Source organism: Danio rerio, chromosome 4 (genome assembly GCF_052040795.2).
Source record: "Danio rerio strain M-AB ecotype USA chromosome 4, GRCz13ab, whole genome shotgun sequence".
NCBI lineage: Eukaryota > Metazoa > Chordata > Actinopteri > Cypriniformes > Danionidae > Danio > Danio rerio.
Window position 1 is genome coordinate 1,979,431 of NC_141024.2, and position 17,401 is coordinate 1,996,831.

General features: G+C 35.2%; 1 protein-coding gene across 2 annotated transcripts in view; it reads right to left on the bottom strand.

Moving 5' to 3' along the window:
- The window catches only part of arid2 (AT-rich interaction domain 2), a 40,219-nt gene extending 23,652 nt beyond the window's left edge, over positions 1 to 16,567 (bottom strand). The window contains exons 1-4 of one of the 2 annotated variants that reach the window (XM_087247242.2): positions 16,119 to 16,567; positions 15,921 to 16,014; positions 15,205 to 15,302; positions 1,640 to 1,773 (exon numbers count right to left, since the gene is read on the bottom strand). In XM_087247242.2, the coding sequence (XP_087103368.2) occupies positions 1,640 to 1,773; positions 15,205 to 15,302; positions 15,921 to 16,014; positions 16,119 to 16,210 (418 nt within the window). In that variant the 5' untranslated portion in view covers positions 16,211 to 16,567. 2 annotated transcript variants of the gene reach the window in all.
- Positions 16,568 to 17,401: the final 834 nt, after the last annotated feature.

Sequence of the window (17,401 nt, forward strand, 5' to 3'; positions counted from 1 at the left end):
AGTTTGTTTATTAATTTAGGACAAGCAAGTTTATTTCTATAGCACATTTCTTACACAGTGGCACATGGCTTTACATAACAAGAATAAAAGTGTAAGAAAATAAAAACAAATAATAAAATGATTAGACTATATCAAAGGCTTACCTTGTTTAGTCGATATCAGATCTAATAAACAGTCATTAATTGGAAAGAGGAAATATTGACTTCTTAATGTGAACTTTCAATTACTATTTTTTCAATTGTTATTATTATAATTTTATTTATTTATTTAATTAAATTTTTTGCTTTTATCGTAAACTTGCTCATTTATTTTTATATTGTTCAACAATTTCTTTTAAATCTTGTATTTTATTTTTAATTTATTATTATTTCTTTTAGAGGATATGTTTGTTGATATTTCATACATTTTAATTTAATTTATTTCAAGGGGATAGTGGGAAAATAAGAAAAACAAGACACTGTAATTTTTCCTTTGTTGTATTGTATACTATGATGTATTGTCTTGTTAAACTCAAAAAAAAAAAATAATAATAATATTAAAATGATCAAAAACATAAAAACAGATGAAAATGTGCTAAACAGGTTATAAAAGAATGAAAAAGGAAAGAAAGGCACAGTAGTGCGATCTGTCGGACGTAGCACAGTGCTCATTCAGTAAAGGCACACAGTTAAACAGATGTGTGTTTAGTCGCGACTTGAATGTGCCTAATTTACAGCCACATCAGCAACATATTTTATGGCAAGATCAATACAAGTAAAAACTTTCTAAATCAATAAGTGCTGATACATTAAATAAATAAATCAAAACATTAGAAACCTTAGATTACTTTTTATATAAAACTTAAAATTCGTGAGCGTCTGACTTTAGCATCGATAACCTAGTGACCAGTGCTGTGCAGGCTGCAATTGCTAAAAATAAAGCCATACACAGAAGAAGACATGCAGAATTCATGCAGCAAGAGCATTACGGTGACATTAACCCCTATATACTGTACATATGGGAAAGAGATCATCTGCAGGCTTTTTGGGAGGTCATAGTGACCAGACATTTTATGCCCGACCTGTGGCTATGACATTCAGAAAGCTAAAGGGCACATTAGAAATGTTGTGCAACCTTATTGGTCCATCTATAAAACAGAACAAGCTGTATTGTTTACTATGTTAAGAGTTTATTCAGCAAATGCAACTCTATCTGATATTATTCACATGAACTTTATTTTGCATATTAACTCAATCTAATCTACAAAACATTTTTGCAAATCGAACTTTATTTGAAATTTGGCAATTGTATCACTTATTTCTCATGCAATACTTCAAAACGTGCATTAACCCTGGCTGATAGTTACACAACTCTCTAATATCATTCTGAAATAAACATTGTATTGGAATATGTTTTATATACGTCCAATTAAGGTGGCTTAGTTACATGTTTCATGCACTTACTATAGCAATTACACTGAATTTTGCGTGCCTACATTTAACTAACCATAAACCAAACCCTACAGTAAGTGCATGCAATTAATTAACATCACTCAGAGTTTGGTGAATGTTTACACTGTATCTACACATCACCTTAAAATAAAGTGCACCCAAATAATTATATTCGATTTACAAATAGGCTTCAGTTCCCCTTTCTGTACCTGATACAGTGTGTTGCTGGTAGTTGTATGACGTGGGTATTGCACCAATCGGAAGCAAATGTTTAGGATTCCCCGGCTGCTCTTCTTCATCTTCCTCTCCAAAGTGATGCACCTTTTCATACTTCTCTAAATAGCTGCAAAGAGAGCAGAGAAATGCATTAAAATGCAGAACAACACACAGATCATTGGAAGATTTAAAAGACAATGACTTTAACATCCAGTTGTGTTTATCTGACCGATGAGGAACTGTTTAAAAGATCGAGTGGTTATAAGAGCAACATACATTTCATAGTTTTTAAATGCATGTCTTGGATGTTTTCTTATTTGCTTGATTTTTTTGTTTGACTTTATTTTTAATTTGCATGATGCTATTTGTGCATCTCTTTGCATAATAAGTAAAATATCAAAATTATATTCACGACCGTTTAAAATAAACATTGTTTCTAATAAAGCAGACAACAGAGTCATTTCTAAGGCAAGTTTTTGGAGGATTAGCACGTGGAAACATCATTTAATCCAGCTGTAAAATCCACAAACAAAACAAAATCTTTCCAAATCATTCATGTTTAAGTTGGTAGTGCTGATATTTAAAGCATCTTTACACAGCAAAAGTGGCACTGACGTCAAACCTGCTGAAGAGGCATCAATGTTTAAAAATGTGCATTTACATTAAGAGTGCATGATAGTAGAAATGAAATCATTGCATGAAATGCATCACATGTTTGCATTACATATATTGCATATACTATTATCCTAACTTGTAAACAAAAACAACAGTCCCAATGTGCTTCCTGTTGTCCATTTTTAATTTCTACAGCTTCCGAGAATCCAAAAAGAGCCACATATTGATGTTATGATAGCTGTTTTAACATTAAGTATGGTTGAATTGCATCTTGTTAAAGTTATGAAATACAACAAGCAGGAAATGTTTATGGGCCGATGGCATGACCACACTGAAATGGTCTATATCGAGCAGCCATACATTGTCCTATAATAAATCACACTCTTCACATGCTGGCGGTCAGAGCATGATCAGTATATTGCAGAGACTCGGGCATAAAACCTTATTGCGAGTCTAATAGTAATATTCACAGCCCTGCTCCATGTGTGAATATGACTCATGAGTGTTTCCTCAACTGAATGAGCTTTCACTTGCGCACACACACACACACACACCTCCCACGTGCTACAATACAAACACTATAAATAGACACCTGCACACCATAAACACTAGAAAACACCCCTTCCACTGGACACACGCGGCACTGTGCGGACACTCATTCACTCTGGATTTTAATTAATGATGCATAATTTCGCTGAATGCGATAAGCAGATCCACTCAACGCTGACCAACAGAGCAGCTAATTCTACCCGGCCATTATTTACTCTGCCTCATGTTATTGCAAACCTGCATGACTTTCTCTTGTACACAGATGAAATTAGTAAACAGTTTTGGTTCCCATTGACAAAACAGTTGCAAGTGATCTGTAAAGGAACTGAAACTGCTTGGTTATGAACATTCATCAAAATATTTTTAAGGAAACCTGGAAACAACATGAGGGTGAGTAAATAACAGGATTAGCATTTTCGAGGGTAATGCCCCTGTAAATTGTAGATTATCATTCTTGATTATGGGAAAAAATAATTTGGTCAATGTTTAAAATTATTAGTGGACACTGGACAATATGACCAAAAAAAAAAAAAAAACATTAATAATAATAATAATACCTTCATATGAACTTAAATAGCGACTTATGCATTAAATATATTTACAGTAAATATGGTTCCTGTGACATCTTCAATTTAGAGACCAGCAAAATATATGCATAATTTCAATAAAATCAATTGCAAAATACAATTCTCAATACCACAGCAGAATACTCGAGTAATTTATAGTGACATAGAAACAAAAGTTCTTTTAAATAATTACTGACAATACACAAATGATCAGTAGTAAAATCAATAATTAAAATACAGAAAAAAAATAACACTAATAAAACAAACTTGCTTTAAAGCACAAATTTAAATAAACAGAAATGCATAATCAAAATAAGAAATATTAGCACTATATAAATAATAGCATTATTTTTGCAATAATCAATTCATTACGATTACTGTAATATCACAATCACTGGAGGCTGAAATCTAATTGATTTCTTTTGTATTAATTGCAAAGCCCTATGCCTGCAAATTATGCAACTACATACTGTATTGACAGCACAATGAATTGTAGATGCTTATGACTTGGTTAATCTGATGAAATCTTGATGATGAATATTAGATTATAATCAATATACACTCTCAGAAATAAAGGTATGCGATCTGCCACTGGGGTGCAACCTTTACAAAAGGTACAAATTTGTACCTAAAAGGTCAATATTAATACCTCACTAGTGCATATTAGTACCTAAAAAGTACAAAAGTGTTCCTCTAAAAAATTTTGATACTAATATGTACCCTTGAGGTATTAATATATATACACATACACACATATATATATATATATATATATATACACACACACACACACATATATATATACACACACACACACATATATATATATATATATACACATATATATATATATATATATATATATATATATATATATATATATATATATATATATATATATATATATATATATATATATATATATATATATATATATATATATATATATATATGTATATATATATATATATATATGTATATATATATATATATATATATATATATATATATATATATATATATATATATATATATATATATATATATATATATATATATATATATATATATATATATATATATATATATATATATATATATATATATATATATATATATATATATATATGTATATAACCTTTTAGCTACAAATTTGTACCTTTAGAAAAGGTTGCACCCCAGTGACAGATCGCGTACCTTTATTTCTAAATGTGTAGATGTATAAATCTGCTCTGGAAATCTACCTTCATGTAAACTTCAGCTCCAAACAAAACCAGACACAAACCTCAACCAGTTAATTGAGATCTTATCAGTAGCACTCAATAATAATTGTTGGAGCAGATGCAACTGAACTCTGCAGAAATGCCCACACAGAAATCTGCAGATTTTTAGCTCATCATTAAGTCTATGTATTTACTTGTGCAAATGTGTGTAAATTTACATTTATTCAGTTTATAAATTAACTTCACTAATATTATTGTGATATGTTAATAGTAATATTAAAATGCTCATATGATTTATTAACAATACAGTTTGTGGAGTAATGTTTTCTGTCTTTTAGTAGATATACGAGACTTGCTTTGTTTACCAAATAAGTGGATCTGTTTGGATTTACATTGTAAACATTAAATAAAAGATAAAAAGGTATTAATATATTAAGTTTTTAGTTATGATACCATCTAAAATCTCTCCGCATAAATCCAAAGATTTTGTAAAGTTATCAGCAGAAATAGCGAAACAATTTCGCAGATTCTGTCTGGCCCGGGCCATGAGGAACAGTACTGTGCGTCTCATTCACAAAGCTAAAATGTAAGAAAGCATCTGCTGATCAGATTAAAGGATGTTAACACAGTAAATTAAGCTGTCAAAGAAGGAACTATAGTGTATGACATCCAGCCTACGCTCACGTGCTCGGCCCCATTTTTGAGGTCCAGACAGTGACTTACTGCCCTCTACTGGAGAAACTGTGAAAAGGTCAAGTTCACCTGCTGGACTGTTGAATATATGGACTGTGTCTAGCAGAGAATCAACAGACTAGAGACAAAAGTTATGCAACATATCCAGAATTAAAAGTTATGTCCTGTTTGGTGGCTCAATACTAGTCAAATACTATACCAGAGCAAAGCAGTGCAAGTATAAACTGGAATATGTTAATGCAATATCTATTATGAATGCATTATCATAGCATGTGTATGTGACTTTACATATTTACATGCAAGGTTAATACTATACAAAGGCCAAACTGACAGAACGACCACAACAGATCTGAGATCAGAATTGACAACTGAAATTGCATTTATGCATTTTGAGGTTGATTTGCATGTAGTTCAAATAGACTGAAATATTGAACCTGCTGTTTAACTGATGCATTCAGTCCATTTACAATGCACTTACAAAATGACTCAAGCAAGAGAAAGAACTTGAGATGTGACAGCACCAAGTGTGAAGATCACAACATTTGAAGCTTATTTGGGCACAGCAGACTTGTGTAAGTAATACTTAATGAAGCATTGGGTTGCTCTTTATTTGAAAGTGTCTTTTAAAACCCCACATATTAGTCATTATATAGATTTATAGTCATCATATAGCAAGAATACAATAACTATTGAGAGTGCTACACCTTTGTTTGTAAACAGATTAGAAAAAGTTCAAACAACAATAATAAATAAAGTGCCACAGTGATGTTGAATGAGTATTCAAAACTAATAATGTGCTTATTATAGGGCTAAGCTTAAAATTAAAACTTACATCATTCATTAGTGGAAACATCACTTATGACAGGTGAACCATTACCTGACCAGACGCAAAGCGAGTCAACTCACTAAAATTAAAACTAGCCTAAATAAAATGTGAGGCCTTACCATTACCATTGAGTATGGATAGATTTCGTCATTCACCAATTTCGTTTTTCATAGTTTAGGAGGATTCTGTAGGACAATGCATCTGCATATCATGTAATAAACTGTTTATAAGCATTGATAAATACAACAGAGTAAGAATAAAAGTGAAACAATGGTGCTTTTTGGTTTTCTGAGTCGTCGTATAGTATTCAGACACAGAGCTTTAATAAGCAAACGCAAAATGTCACTTTACTATATAAACAATCTTTGTTAAAGCTACAAACATTATCATTTCTTGTGCATTTAAGCACTTGTGAAATGCTTAACACATGCACTGAATTTCACTACATTATGGATAAACTATTGTACCTGATCAACTATAAACATGACTGGACATTGCACATGCTGCACTGTAAACCCTAATGTTGTCTTTACTTAAACATTTAAGTAACGTTGACTGAAAATAACTTAAAATTTAGCATTTTGGTCCTATCACTTAAACATATTTAAGTCAATTTAACGTATGTGCATGAAAATGCATAAACTTAAGATTTCAAGTGTAGTGAGCTCAAAATCATTATTAATCCTTAAGTCATTTTCACAAATGTGGACTTGACTGTAAAATTCCAATATGTGCAACATTTTAAGTGAAAGGTCTTTTTTAAATCAGAAAACAAATGGTTTCAGTTATAATTATTCATTATGTGAATACATGGCTACTTATTATTTGTTTAAAATATATTCTAAATTTTGTTCATAGTATTACACACACACAGACAAGCACACACATGCATATATAACTAGAACCTAAAGTTCGTTGACGAACTTTGATGTTGGCTTGAGAAAGCCAACGTGACTGCGCCGGGGACTCAAAGGCAGTTGGCAGGAAGCACAGCGGTTGATAAGTGGTTGCTAGGCGGTTGCTAAGGTGTTGCTAAGGCATTCCTAGGTAGTTGCTAGCGTGTTCTGAGTGGTTTCTAGGCTGTTGCTAGATGTTGCTACATTTAGTTAATTTGTCTTTTATTTAATCAGTCTTATAATTTTTGCAGTTAATATAGAGTACAGTCAATTTACAGTAATTTGCAGCATTATATATATAGTTATAGTTATATAGTTATATATACAGTTTACAGGAAGAAAATCGCATTAAATACAATATTAGGCCGTCTTCATCACGTGGTTAATTCTGACCAATGACGTTGTTCCACCCCACTGGCCACTAACACAATGTTATAATCGTAATATTTAATTGTCATCACCTGGGTGATTGTTTTTTTTTTTTGGTACAGCATAGGCCAAAAGCTTGGCTTTCATTGTCATTATCACAAGTGAGGAGAAGGCTTTTTTGCGGCACAGAATATTGTTTTGAAAGAAATATCTGAAGTAAACTTATGTTTTTGCCAACATAAAAGGGGAATTAAGAAATAATCCTTATAACCCTAACCATAAATGTGTGTATGTGTTATATATGTATATATGTATATATGTATGTATATATATATACATACATATATACAGTTGAAGTCAGAATTATTAACCCCCTTTTGATTTTTTTTTCCTTTTTTAAATATTTCCCAAATTATGTTTAACAGAGCAAGGAAATTTTCACAGTATGTCTGATAATATTTTTTCTTCTTGAGAAAGTCTTACTTGTTTTATTTCGGCTAGAATAAAAGCAGTTATTAATTATTTAAAAACCATTTTTGGGACACAATTATTATCCCCTTTAAGTAATTTTTTTTTTTGATAATCTACAGAACAAACCATCATTATACAATAACTTGCCTGATTACCCTAACCTGCCTAGTTCACCTTATTAACCTAGTTAAGCCTTTAAATGTCACTTTAAGCTGTATAGAAGTGTCTTGAAAAATATCAAGTCAAACATTATTTAATGTCATCATGGCAAAGATAAAATAAATCAGTAATTAGATATAGGTTTTTAAAACTATTATGCTTAGAAATGTGCTGAAACAATCTTCCCTCCATTAAACAGAAATTGGGAAAAAAATAAACAGGGGAGCTAATAATTCTGACTTCAACTGTATATATATATATATATATATATATATATATATATATATATATATATATATATATATATATATATACATACATATATATATACATATATATATATATATATATATATATATACACATACATATATATATATATATATATATATATATATATATATATATATATACATATATATACATATATATATATATATATATATATATATATATATATATATATATATATATATATATATATATATATATATATATATATATATATATATATATACACTTTATTTTCACTGTTTGTAAATAATTGTTCTTAACATTTTTGCTTTAAAACATTATAATACTGTTTGGATTTATTTTTGCACAATAAATAAAATGTGATTTAAAAAGTGCAAACATTGTCTTTGTTAGAATTTACACGTGATTACAACGGTATAAAGACGTTCAGGTCCGACCGGACCGAATGGAAAGAAATTGTAGGTTTTGAAGATGGATTATTAGTTTTGTGGCAAGGACATAGCTGTTTTAGTGGGTTAAATACAGATGAAAAATAAAGTTAGAATTATTTTATATTCAATATGTTTATTGTATAATATACGTGAATGTTCGCATGGCTTTCATTTTCATTATCACAAGTAGAGGAGAAGGCTTTTTCACGGCACAGAATATTCTGTTTTGAAAGAAATATCCGAAGTAAAGTTATGTTTCTGCCAACATCAGAGGCATGTATTTAAAACTCACAGGGTAGCAGACAGAAATGCATGCGGGTCGATTCCGACGCGGATGATTCTGCATCCAGATCAGTTTTATTACGCTTTATGGAGTTCACCGCGAGCATAATAAGAATGACTGATGACCAGAATTAAGTTCAATCTTACCTCGATTTTGATCACCGATCTCTCTGCCTCTTAAAGGAACACTAAATAGAGTTGTATCACTTGTATTTGTGTATTTTCGCTGAGAAATTTTAATGTAAACAGCTTCAAATGTTGTAACAAGCACGTCTGAAATGAGCCGAACTTTCTGTAGAGCAAAAACAGTCAGCCCGGATATCTCCGCCTCTTAAAGGGAAAGTGCCTCTTAAAGGTGCAAAGGTGCAGTAAAATTCCAAAGGGCTCAAAAATAGTCTTCTTGCGCCATCTCGTGGACACTCTGACAAGCTAAATTCCAAAGGGCTCAAAAATAGTCTTCTTGCGCCATCTCGTGGACACTCTGACAAGCTTTAGGTTTGAAATTAACAAATTTAATATAAAAAAAATATTTATAGGAAAACTGTTATTTATAATTACACCAAATAAATATGATAATTACCTTCAATTTAAAGCACATCTTTTGGCCAAATTTGAGGTTTGTATACTTTTTTATATGCCCCAAATACTCGATTGTAATATTTACAATTTTTTAATTAAAAAAATTTTTAATTCAAAAACTACAAATCTTATCGGCATGAGGACATACAGCAACCATCTCATGGGCAATAGACAGCTTTTGACCAAATTTGGGGCTTGTAGCATCTAAGCCCTGGGAGGAGAAGCGATTGCTTTTTTTTGGTCAGAAGCCGGAATAATAATAAGAATAATAATAATAAGAATAAGTTTAAGTAGCATTACAGTATGTTGGCTTTCTCAAGCCAACATAAATATGTGTGGATGTGTCTGTGTGTTATATGTTTACCAAGTTTGTTGAACTGAACAATTTAAGTATAGTCTACAAAACTGGCAAGTTAAATAAACTTAAATATGCAAGTTTTGGGAGACTCCATTACTCAATTAAATTGAGGCAATGAGTTTACTCAATTAATTTAGTTCAGTCAACTTATTAGGGTTTTCAGTGTGTGATGTGTCTATTGCATATGTGTACATTGCAATATCAATGATAAAACTATATACTGCACTTCCCTAAATCAATATATAATTTAAAATCCGTTTCTTAATCATGCACTGTACAAAAAAAAAACATGCACATAACAACAACACTGCTAAAGTCGTATGATATCTTTCAATTTGATCAATGATAAACATTCAAAAATTTCTCAAGACACTTTAAGCATTTTCCTTAAAAATATTATAGTATCTGATCAACTACAAACATGACTGGCCATTGCACATGCTGTGATGTGACTATTGTGAATATGCACATTGCAATATCAATGCTAAAACTATATATTCTGTATCCCTAAGCCCTTAGCATAACAAACCCAATCAGATGTGATGCTACAATATGAAAATGCATGAAAAAAAACAAAGCTGACCTGTCCTTAAAACAAAAAAACTAACTATTTGCCAATTACCAAGTCATTTAACATGTGCCGTTTATCTACTCTCCTCTTATTCAGTTGGCAGCCGGAGTGCCTGCCTGCAGATGCCACATTTAAATGACTAATTTCACATGTGCTGAACGCTGCTGAGTGGTTCAGCGGTAAGCGTATCACACCACGACCCCAAAGACCCAAGTTCAAATCCCTCGCTAGCTCTTCCTCAGCTGTGACAGCAAAAACACAATGCTTTTTTTGCCTTGAGAGAGGAGCAAGAACACACAACCCTTTCCTTACAGAGACACCTGTTCAGCTGCAATCCATCAAAAAGTGAAAATTAAATTCTTTTATTATTGACTGAAGCCAGATAGTAGTGTCAGTGGAGAAAACGAGACATTTTGGAGCCAGACAGCGGCTCTGAGATCGTGTAGTTTGTGAGTAGACAAATGCAGATATTCAATATCTGTACAATAAGGCTATACTAATGGATTTACTAACATGAACTGAATATGAACAATACTTGTGCATTTATTAATCATAGTTTAACATTTATTACTGCCTTATATTTCAAATTCACGCGAGTTAACACTGAGCATCTGTATTTTCTTTAACTAACACGAACAAATACTGTAATAAATACGGTAAATATAAATATATTAGTACTGTACGTTGTTTGTGTATTTGTAAACACATCCAGCAATCATAATGCAAACTTATAGTAAAGTGTAACCAATAATTCAATATATAATGATGAACATGCACTATATTGATATTTTGGGCACTTCAAACGTCTGTGAATACATATTTATTTAAACTTAAAAGTGCTTTAAGAATATTATTGTATTTGCAGTGGTGTTCATCACAGCATCAAATGCTTGGAGACTTAATTGGTTAGTTAGCTTAATAGTATAAACACTATCAAGTTAATCTAGCCTACTACATGCTAAAATATATACTGAAACTTCTCTGACTATTTATAGAGCTATTGTACTTCGACACAAGAAATAAGACTCCAATAATTAACATGCCAAATTTTTTAAACTCCTGATGAAAATTGCAAAAGCTTTTCTTAATCTCAGGTGATTTTAATTTCCTAATTACACCTTAAAATCAGACGCAATCATTTTATTAAACGCCAATGACTATATTCAGCTGTATTTTTTATTTATTTTTTTATAATTATTTTTTAGGGTTTTTCACTTTAATTTGATAGGACAGTAGAGAATTGACAGTAAAGCATAGGGAGAAGAGAGAGGGGAAGGATCGGCATAGGAACGCGAGGCGGAATCGAACTCGGGTCGCCGTGAGTACCGGAGTGAATGTCGACGCACTAACCACTACACCACTGGCGCCGACGTATTCTGCTTTATTTTAATATATACATGGTAACTATAATGATTCTGTCATTTTCTCACTGTTGATTTTAATATTAATGCTAACATTAACTAATGTAGAATGAATATTTGTTTACTCTGAGCATGCATAAACAAAAAAATGCATGTTTTTTTTTGTTATTATACCTGTTAAAGTAACTTTACTTGCAGCTTAGGTCAATAATATTGCTATAATATTGTGAAAAAAAGCTTCAGTCGCAACTTGAAAATTTCATCATAAGCCCAGCGGTGAGAGAATTGGACAAAGTGAGATGCAACAGAAATGAGGGAGATCCTCTGAATCCCTTCGCAGGGCTCGAAATTGCGACCATTTTGGTCGCATATGCGCCCGAAAATTAATCTATGCGACCTCATAATATACTTGGGCGCATTAGTGCGACTGCAGATAATGGTTGTAGTGCGACCTGTTTTGATTTTTTGTAAAAACGTGCTGAATCGCTCTTCCCTGCCGCTATATTGGTTCATATTAGCTGTCATTCACTCAAGGTATTGCGCTGTCAGATGACAGGGAAGGAGCTTTTATGACCACGGGAAATGCAAACGGCAGAAGAGTAAAAACTTAAAGCACACAGGTTTGCAAACCCCACCTAAAATTGAGGTGCAGATGAAAGCGATCATGACACGTCACGTGGTGAATAATGATCCGCCAGCTGAGATCAATCGAGTACGTGCTTCATGGAGAAGGTGCACGAATCTCCATGCGTTGCATTCACTGCGTGTTCAGCGCAAATGTCCGCTAAAAGTCAAATCTAATACTGTACATATCATCGCCAAAGAAACTCGCCTTTACTAAGTTTACACTGAAACTGCGTTTCATAACAAACAGCGGTATTGCGCCGGTGGTCATCGCAAGAATCTTGCGCTGCCTGCTCATAAATTGGGTCGGCTTTCCACTAACACAGAAAACACAGAAAAATGAAGATCATTTCAGACTGAACCTTTAAATTGACACAAACTGAAACCAAATCTTTTAAAGAGTGATAGAAGTGAGACTTTACTTTCTTTCTTTTGTCCATTCTTTTTTGAGGTGTATATTATTTTTATTTTTTATTTATTTACTGATGACTGCTTTGCAGCTTTCATCATTGAATTGAATGATTTATTATAATCTTTTGTTTGTTTTGTAGCAGAAATATTATTTATTAAATTGACATGCATATATAAACAGCAGTACAAAATAAATATTTCTTACTGCAATGCTTCATTTTTGTTTGATGCAAACTATACAATTATTTTTCATAAAGTAACAGACTTTTTATAGCAGATAACCTACATTCATGCACATTCAAGACAGTATCATAATGAGAAATGTAATTCATTTTTACTATTATTGTCATTTTCATCATCATTAATATTCTATAATTATTAGACATTCATTTTGGAATTATTGCACACAAATATCAAAGTCTTCGCAGCATTAGTTAGATAGTTGTTTCTGGTGTTTGTCAGTCCTATTGATGTTGTTTTAAAATACAATAAATCCCTTAAAAAGTAATTTGCAGCGGTGCTCAATCATTTTTGGTGGGTGCTCCTAAATTTTTTCTGGTGCTCCTAAATTTATTTTGGTGCTCCTAAATATTTGAAGTTGGGAGCACCGGTGCTACCAAGTAAAAAAGTTAATTTCGAGCCCTGCTTCGGATATGGAAAAGCCTGCAGGACTTTTTCAGTGTGTGATGTGAGGTGGATGCTCCTGTGTTTTTTTTCTGCAGCTTTGACATGAACCTTAAACAGTTCTGGAAAATAAATAAGGCTTTGTACATGACATACAGTATTTAATTGAAGCATTACACCTTTTAGATTCAATCAAAACGCCTGCAGCTCACTTAAAACACAGGGCTCAATCATGTTAATAGCTTCATGTGTGTTTACTAATATAGCGGCATGAACACAACAGCAAAAACCATCTACATTTTCTCCTGTTTGATGTCTGGAAAAAAATCTCCATCACAAAATACTGGATTTCCTGCGAGCAATCATGTCTGTCTAACTCTTAAAAGCTTTTACTCCCGCTCCAAACTCCCTATGAGACGGATAGACCTCAACATGACACAAAGCAGAATTTCAAAAAGACTTTTGATTATGAAAATAAAACCAAAGGAGGGCATATCTCCTCAGCCCATGCATGACTGGATGCTACAAATAAAACCAGCTTAGAGTCAAAAATACACACTGTATTATGGTGTTCGCACGAGGAAGACGACACACAGGAGAATGTAGTTTTGCATCGTTCGTCTTCTGAGATTGCACACAAACAACCTCTACTGCAATGATGTTAAAGGAGACTTTGCAGCATGGTAATTATGTTTAGTCCACTGCATGGCAGGTGTGTGTCTCAGTGCGGCCCACACAGCCTAAACGCTCCCTGCTGCCAAGTCTGTCTGTCTCACCCCCCCATAACCTACTAAACTACAGAGACATGCACGTGGAAAACCAGCAGCCGCACAGTCTGTAGAGTAACAGCACCGCTGCAAAACTGCTCGCTTCTGATACTACAAATATCCATGCATGTGCTACAGCTGGTGACACATTTACAGGTGAATTAAGCTTGTGCATGTTGTAAAACACCATTAACCACATTTATAAACACAGATGATAACCTATAAAGGCACACGACTGTGCAAAATAATCTGACAGTTAAGCTAAATTCTCATCACACCATATCAGATGCAAAACAATCATGCATCGCCATAAAAATAATCTTTTTAGACACTGTCAAAGATAAAAGCATCAACACAAGCAACTTAAATACGTATCCAACCACAAAACCAACTTCCAAGACAAAAAGGCTCTTGTTGATAACGACAAATGACACATGCATCCCTTAAAGTGACCCAAGTAAATGTCCAAAGCAGCATCTAACCCAGCCTGATTTAGACAGCAAAACACACCTAATGTAAAAAGCAAATGTTGCATTAGAAAAACGTCATGGCAGTTGTAGAACAGAAAGACTAAACTAAAAAGCGTATTTGGAGTTTGTGCATAAATCCACAAATGTCTATAAAACACAAGACTTTATGCTGATGAAGGATGAATCCTGAAAAGTGACAAAACGACCATCTGCAACAATAAAACTGCCTGATTTACATCCATTTCGCCATGATGTTGGCAGTGAACACAACAGAGGCGAAATTAGTGTAAAAACAGCTCAAAAAGTCTGAAACACGAACACAGAATCGTCCAAAAACACCGGCTAGTGAGTCGGAACCGAGCCGCATGTTTGACCGCATCAGAGCAGAGAAGCGCCTGTAAACATTGAGCACATGTGCTGGAGTTGATCACACAGAGAAACTGAATAAGAAAGACTCACCGAAGGTAGTACTGTTTCAAAACAAAAGCAGCATTCGAGCAACTCCTGGGGAATTGGAAATCCTCGACCAGCTCGACCCACTGGTTCTTGTCGGACACCTGTAGGGTGAAGAGACAGGTGAGAGGGGTTCGGTTCAGATGCTGGACCGTGTGTGTAAGAGTGTCTCTCTGTGTGTATGTGAGTGCATGCTAACTCCTATTAGCACTCCGGCTAACTTACAATTTCCTGAGTGAAATAAATAAAACAGACCCGTCACCGAAAAACAACGTGTTCAGGGGCGAAACGGTCCGAGCCCAGGGTTTGGACCGCGGATCTGGTGCGGTTTGCAGCTGTATTTACACCGCGGAACACACAGGCCTGTATGCGGCCTACAGACTCACAGTCCTCGGCAACACGGGAGGAATAAACCCGCTGATAAACACGGTGGGTCCGGACGGGATTCGGTCCCTCTTCCACGGTCCTGGTGATCGATGTAAAGCCGCCCGGTAATTTTGAAGTGAGTATGTGTGAAAGTGTGTGTGCGCGTCCGGGGCCAAACACACACTCTCTCACTCACTCACTCACTCAGACATAGACTTACACAGGCCGATGCACGGCAGATCCAAACACAGATCCGCCGGACCGGGCTGGGGAGTTGAGCTCGAAGTGTGTGTGAGAGATGAGAAATGTAGAGTTTACTATGAGTGAGTGTGTGTGTATGTTTGAGAGTAACTTACCTTCGCGAAGCCCCCTAAAGACACCACTCTCACATAGAGAGCGCCCAGGTCCAGCTCCTTCCCACCCACCACGGGAACCTTTTTAAACGGAGATCTGTGGAGAAAAACGGCAGAATAAACACCCGTGGTCGGTCCCGAGCCCCTCACGCGTCCAGCACGGGTCACACAAGTTATAATAAGAGCGAAATTCCCGCTCACCCTCTGCTGTGGTGAAATTGCCGCAGCTCGTCCAGGAAAGCCTGTCCTTTCCTCCGCTGCTCGGGGAGGTTTTTCCCCGTCGAGTTCGCCATCGTTTCGCTGAAATTCGGTCAAACTCCCGGCTCAGATTCGGTTCCTAAGAGTCCGGGGATCCCATGCTCCGGTCCGCTCCGCTCCGGCGCGGCTGCGTGTTTGAAAAGTTAAAGAAATGACGGAGGATGAGAGTGGAGAAACCCGCTCCAGCGGCAGCCCGAGCAGCCCGCGAACCCGAGCGAGCTCAGCCTAACTGCACCGCTGCACTGCTCATGGCTGCACGGGGAAACGACGGTACCGGCTGCGCCTGTGTTGGTGTTTGGAGTGGGTTTTTGACAGTGCGGGACGGACGCGGCTCCGGTTTAATCGCGCACACTGTGAAGCGGCAGCGGGATCCAGTTCAGACAAAAAGACCCGAGGCCGCGCGGCTCCACGGCGCCTCCAGCAGGCCAACGACAGTACTGCAGCCGCCACAGCGCCGTTGTGAACAATAGACGGAGCTCGCTGGAGGAAAGGGGGAGTCGCGAAACTCTGGTTAACCGTTAAAACAGAACCCAACCGTGAGCGTCGGAGGGGGGAAGGGAACTGTCAACTTACACTAGCGTCATGAAAATAATAAAACTTGAGTCGAGAGTAGTTTCTGGTCGTGTAAAATCTCCACAGCTTCGACAGACAGTGATGAGAAGAAGCGTAAATGAATGTTTGTTTTAAAATTCAGTCACGTGTAGTCATGACTACCTCCATCCACTGATAATCAAAGAGTTGCCATTGTGCTGTAAAATGTAAATTTGCATAAACATATATGTTCTTGGTGTGACATAATGGCATGAAATAGCATGTTCAAAGACTTGTCGTCCTCTAAAAAACAGAACTAATCTGGCACAGAGCGCTGCTCGGAAATACACAATAATAGCTTAAGTTAAACCGTGGTGTCTGAAGTTAAAGTAGTACAATCTGCGCTTTGTTGCAGCGAACGGTCGGTAATTTTCTCCCGGTCCCTTGTGGTAACCGCCGGGCGGATATAAACGACACGGGGTGACTACATTCAACCATTACACGCACCCCTCTCGCAAGTTATTCAGCCACAAAATGGCGGAACTCGACGCGAAAGACCCCATTTTGTCAAGCAGACGACACGAGCAGTTGGAAAAAGCGGAATTTAATATTTCCAACGCTGTTTTCAGCGAGTTGTGGATGTTTTTCTCGGCGCCTGCTGATATGTTGTGGCGTCGCGCGGCAGATGGAGAATA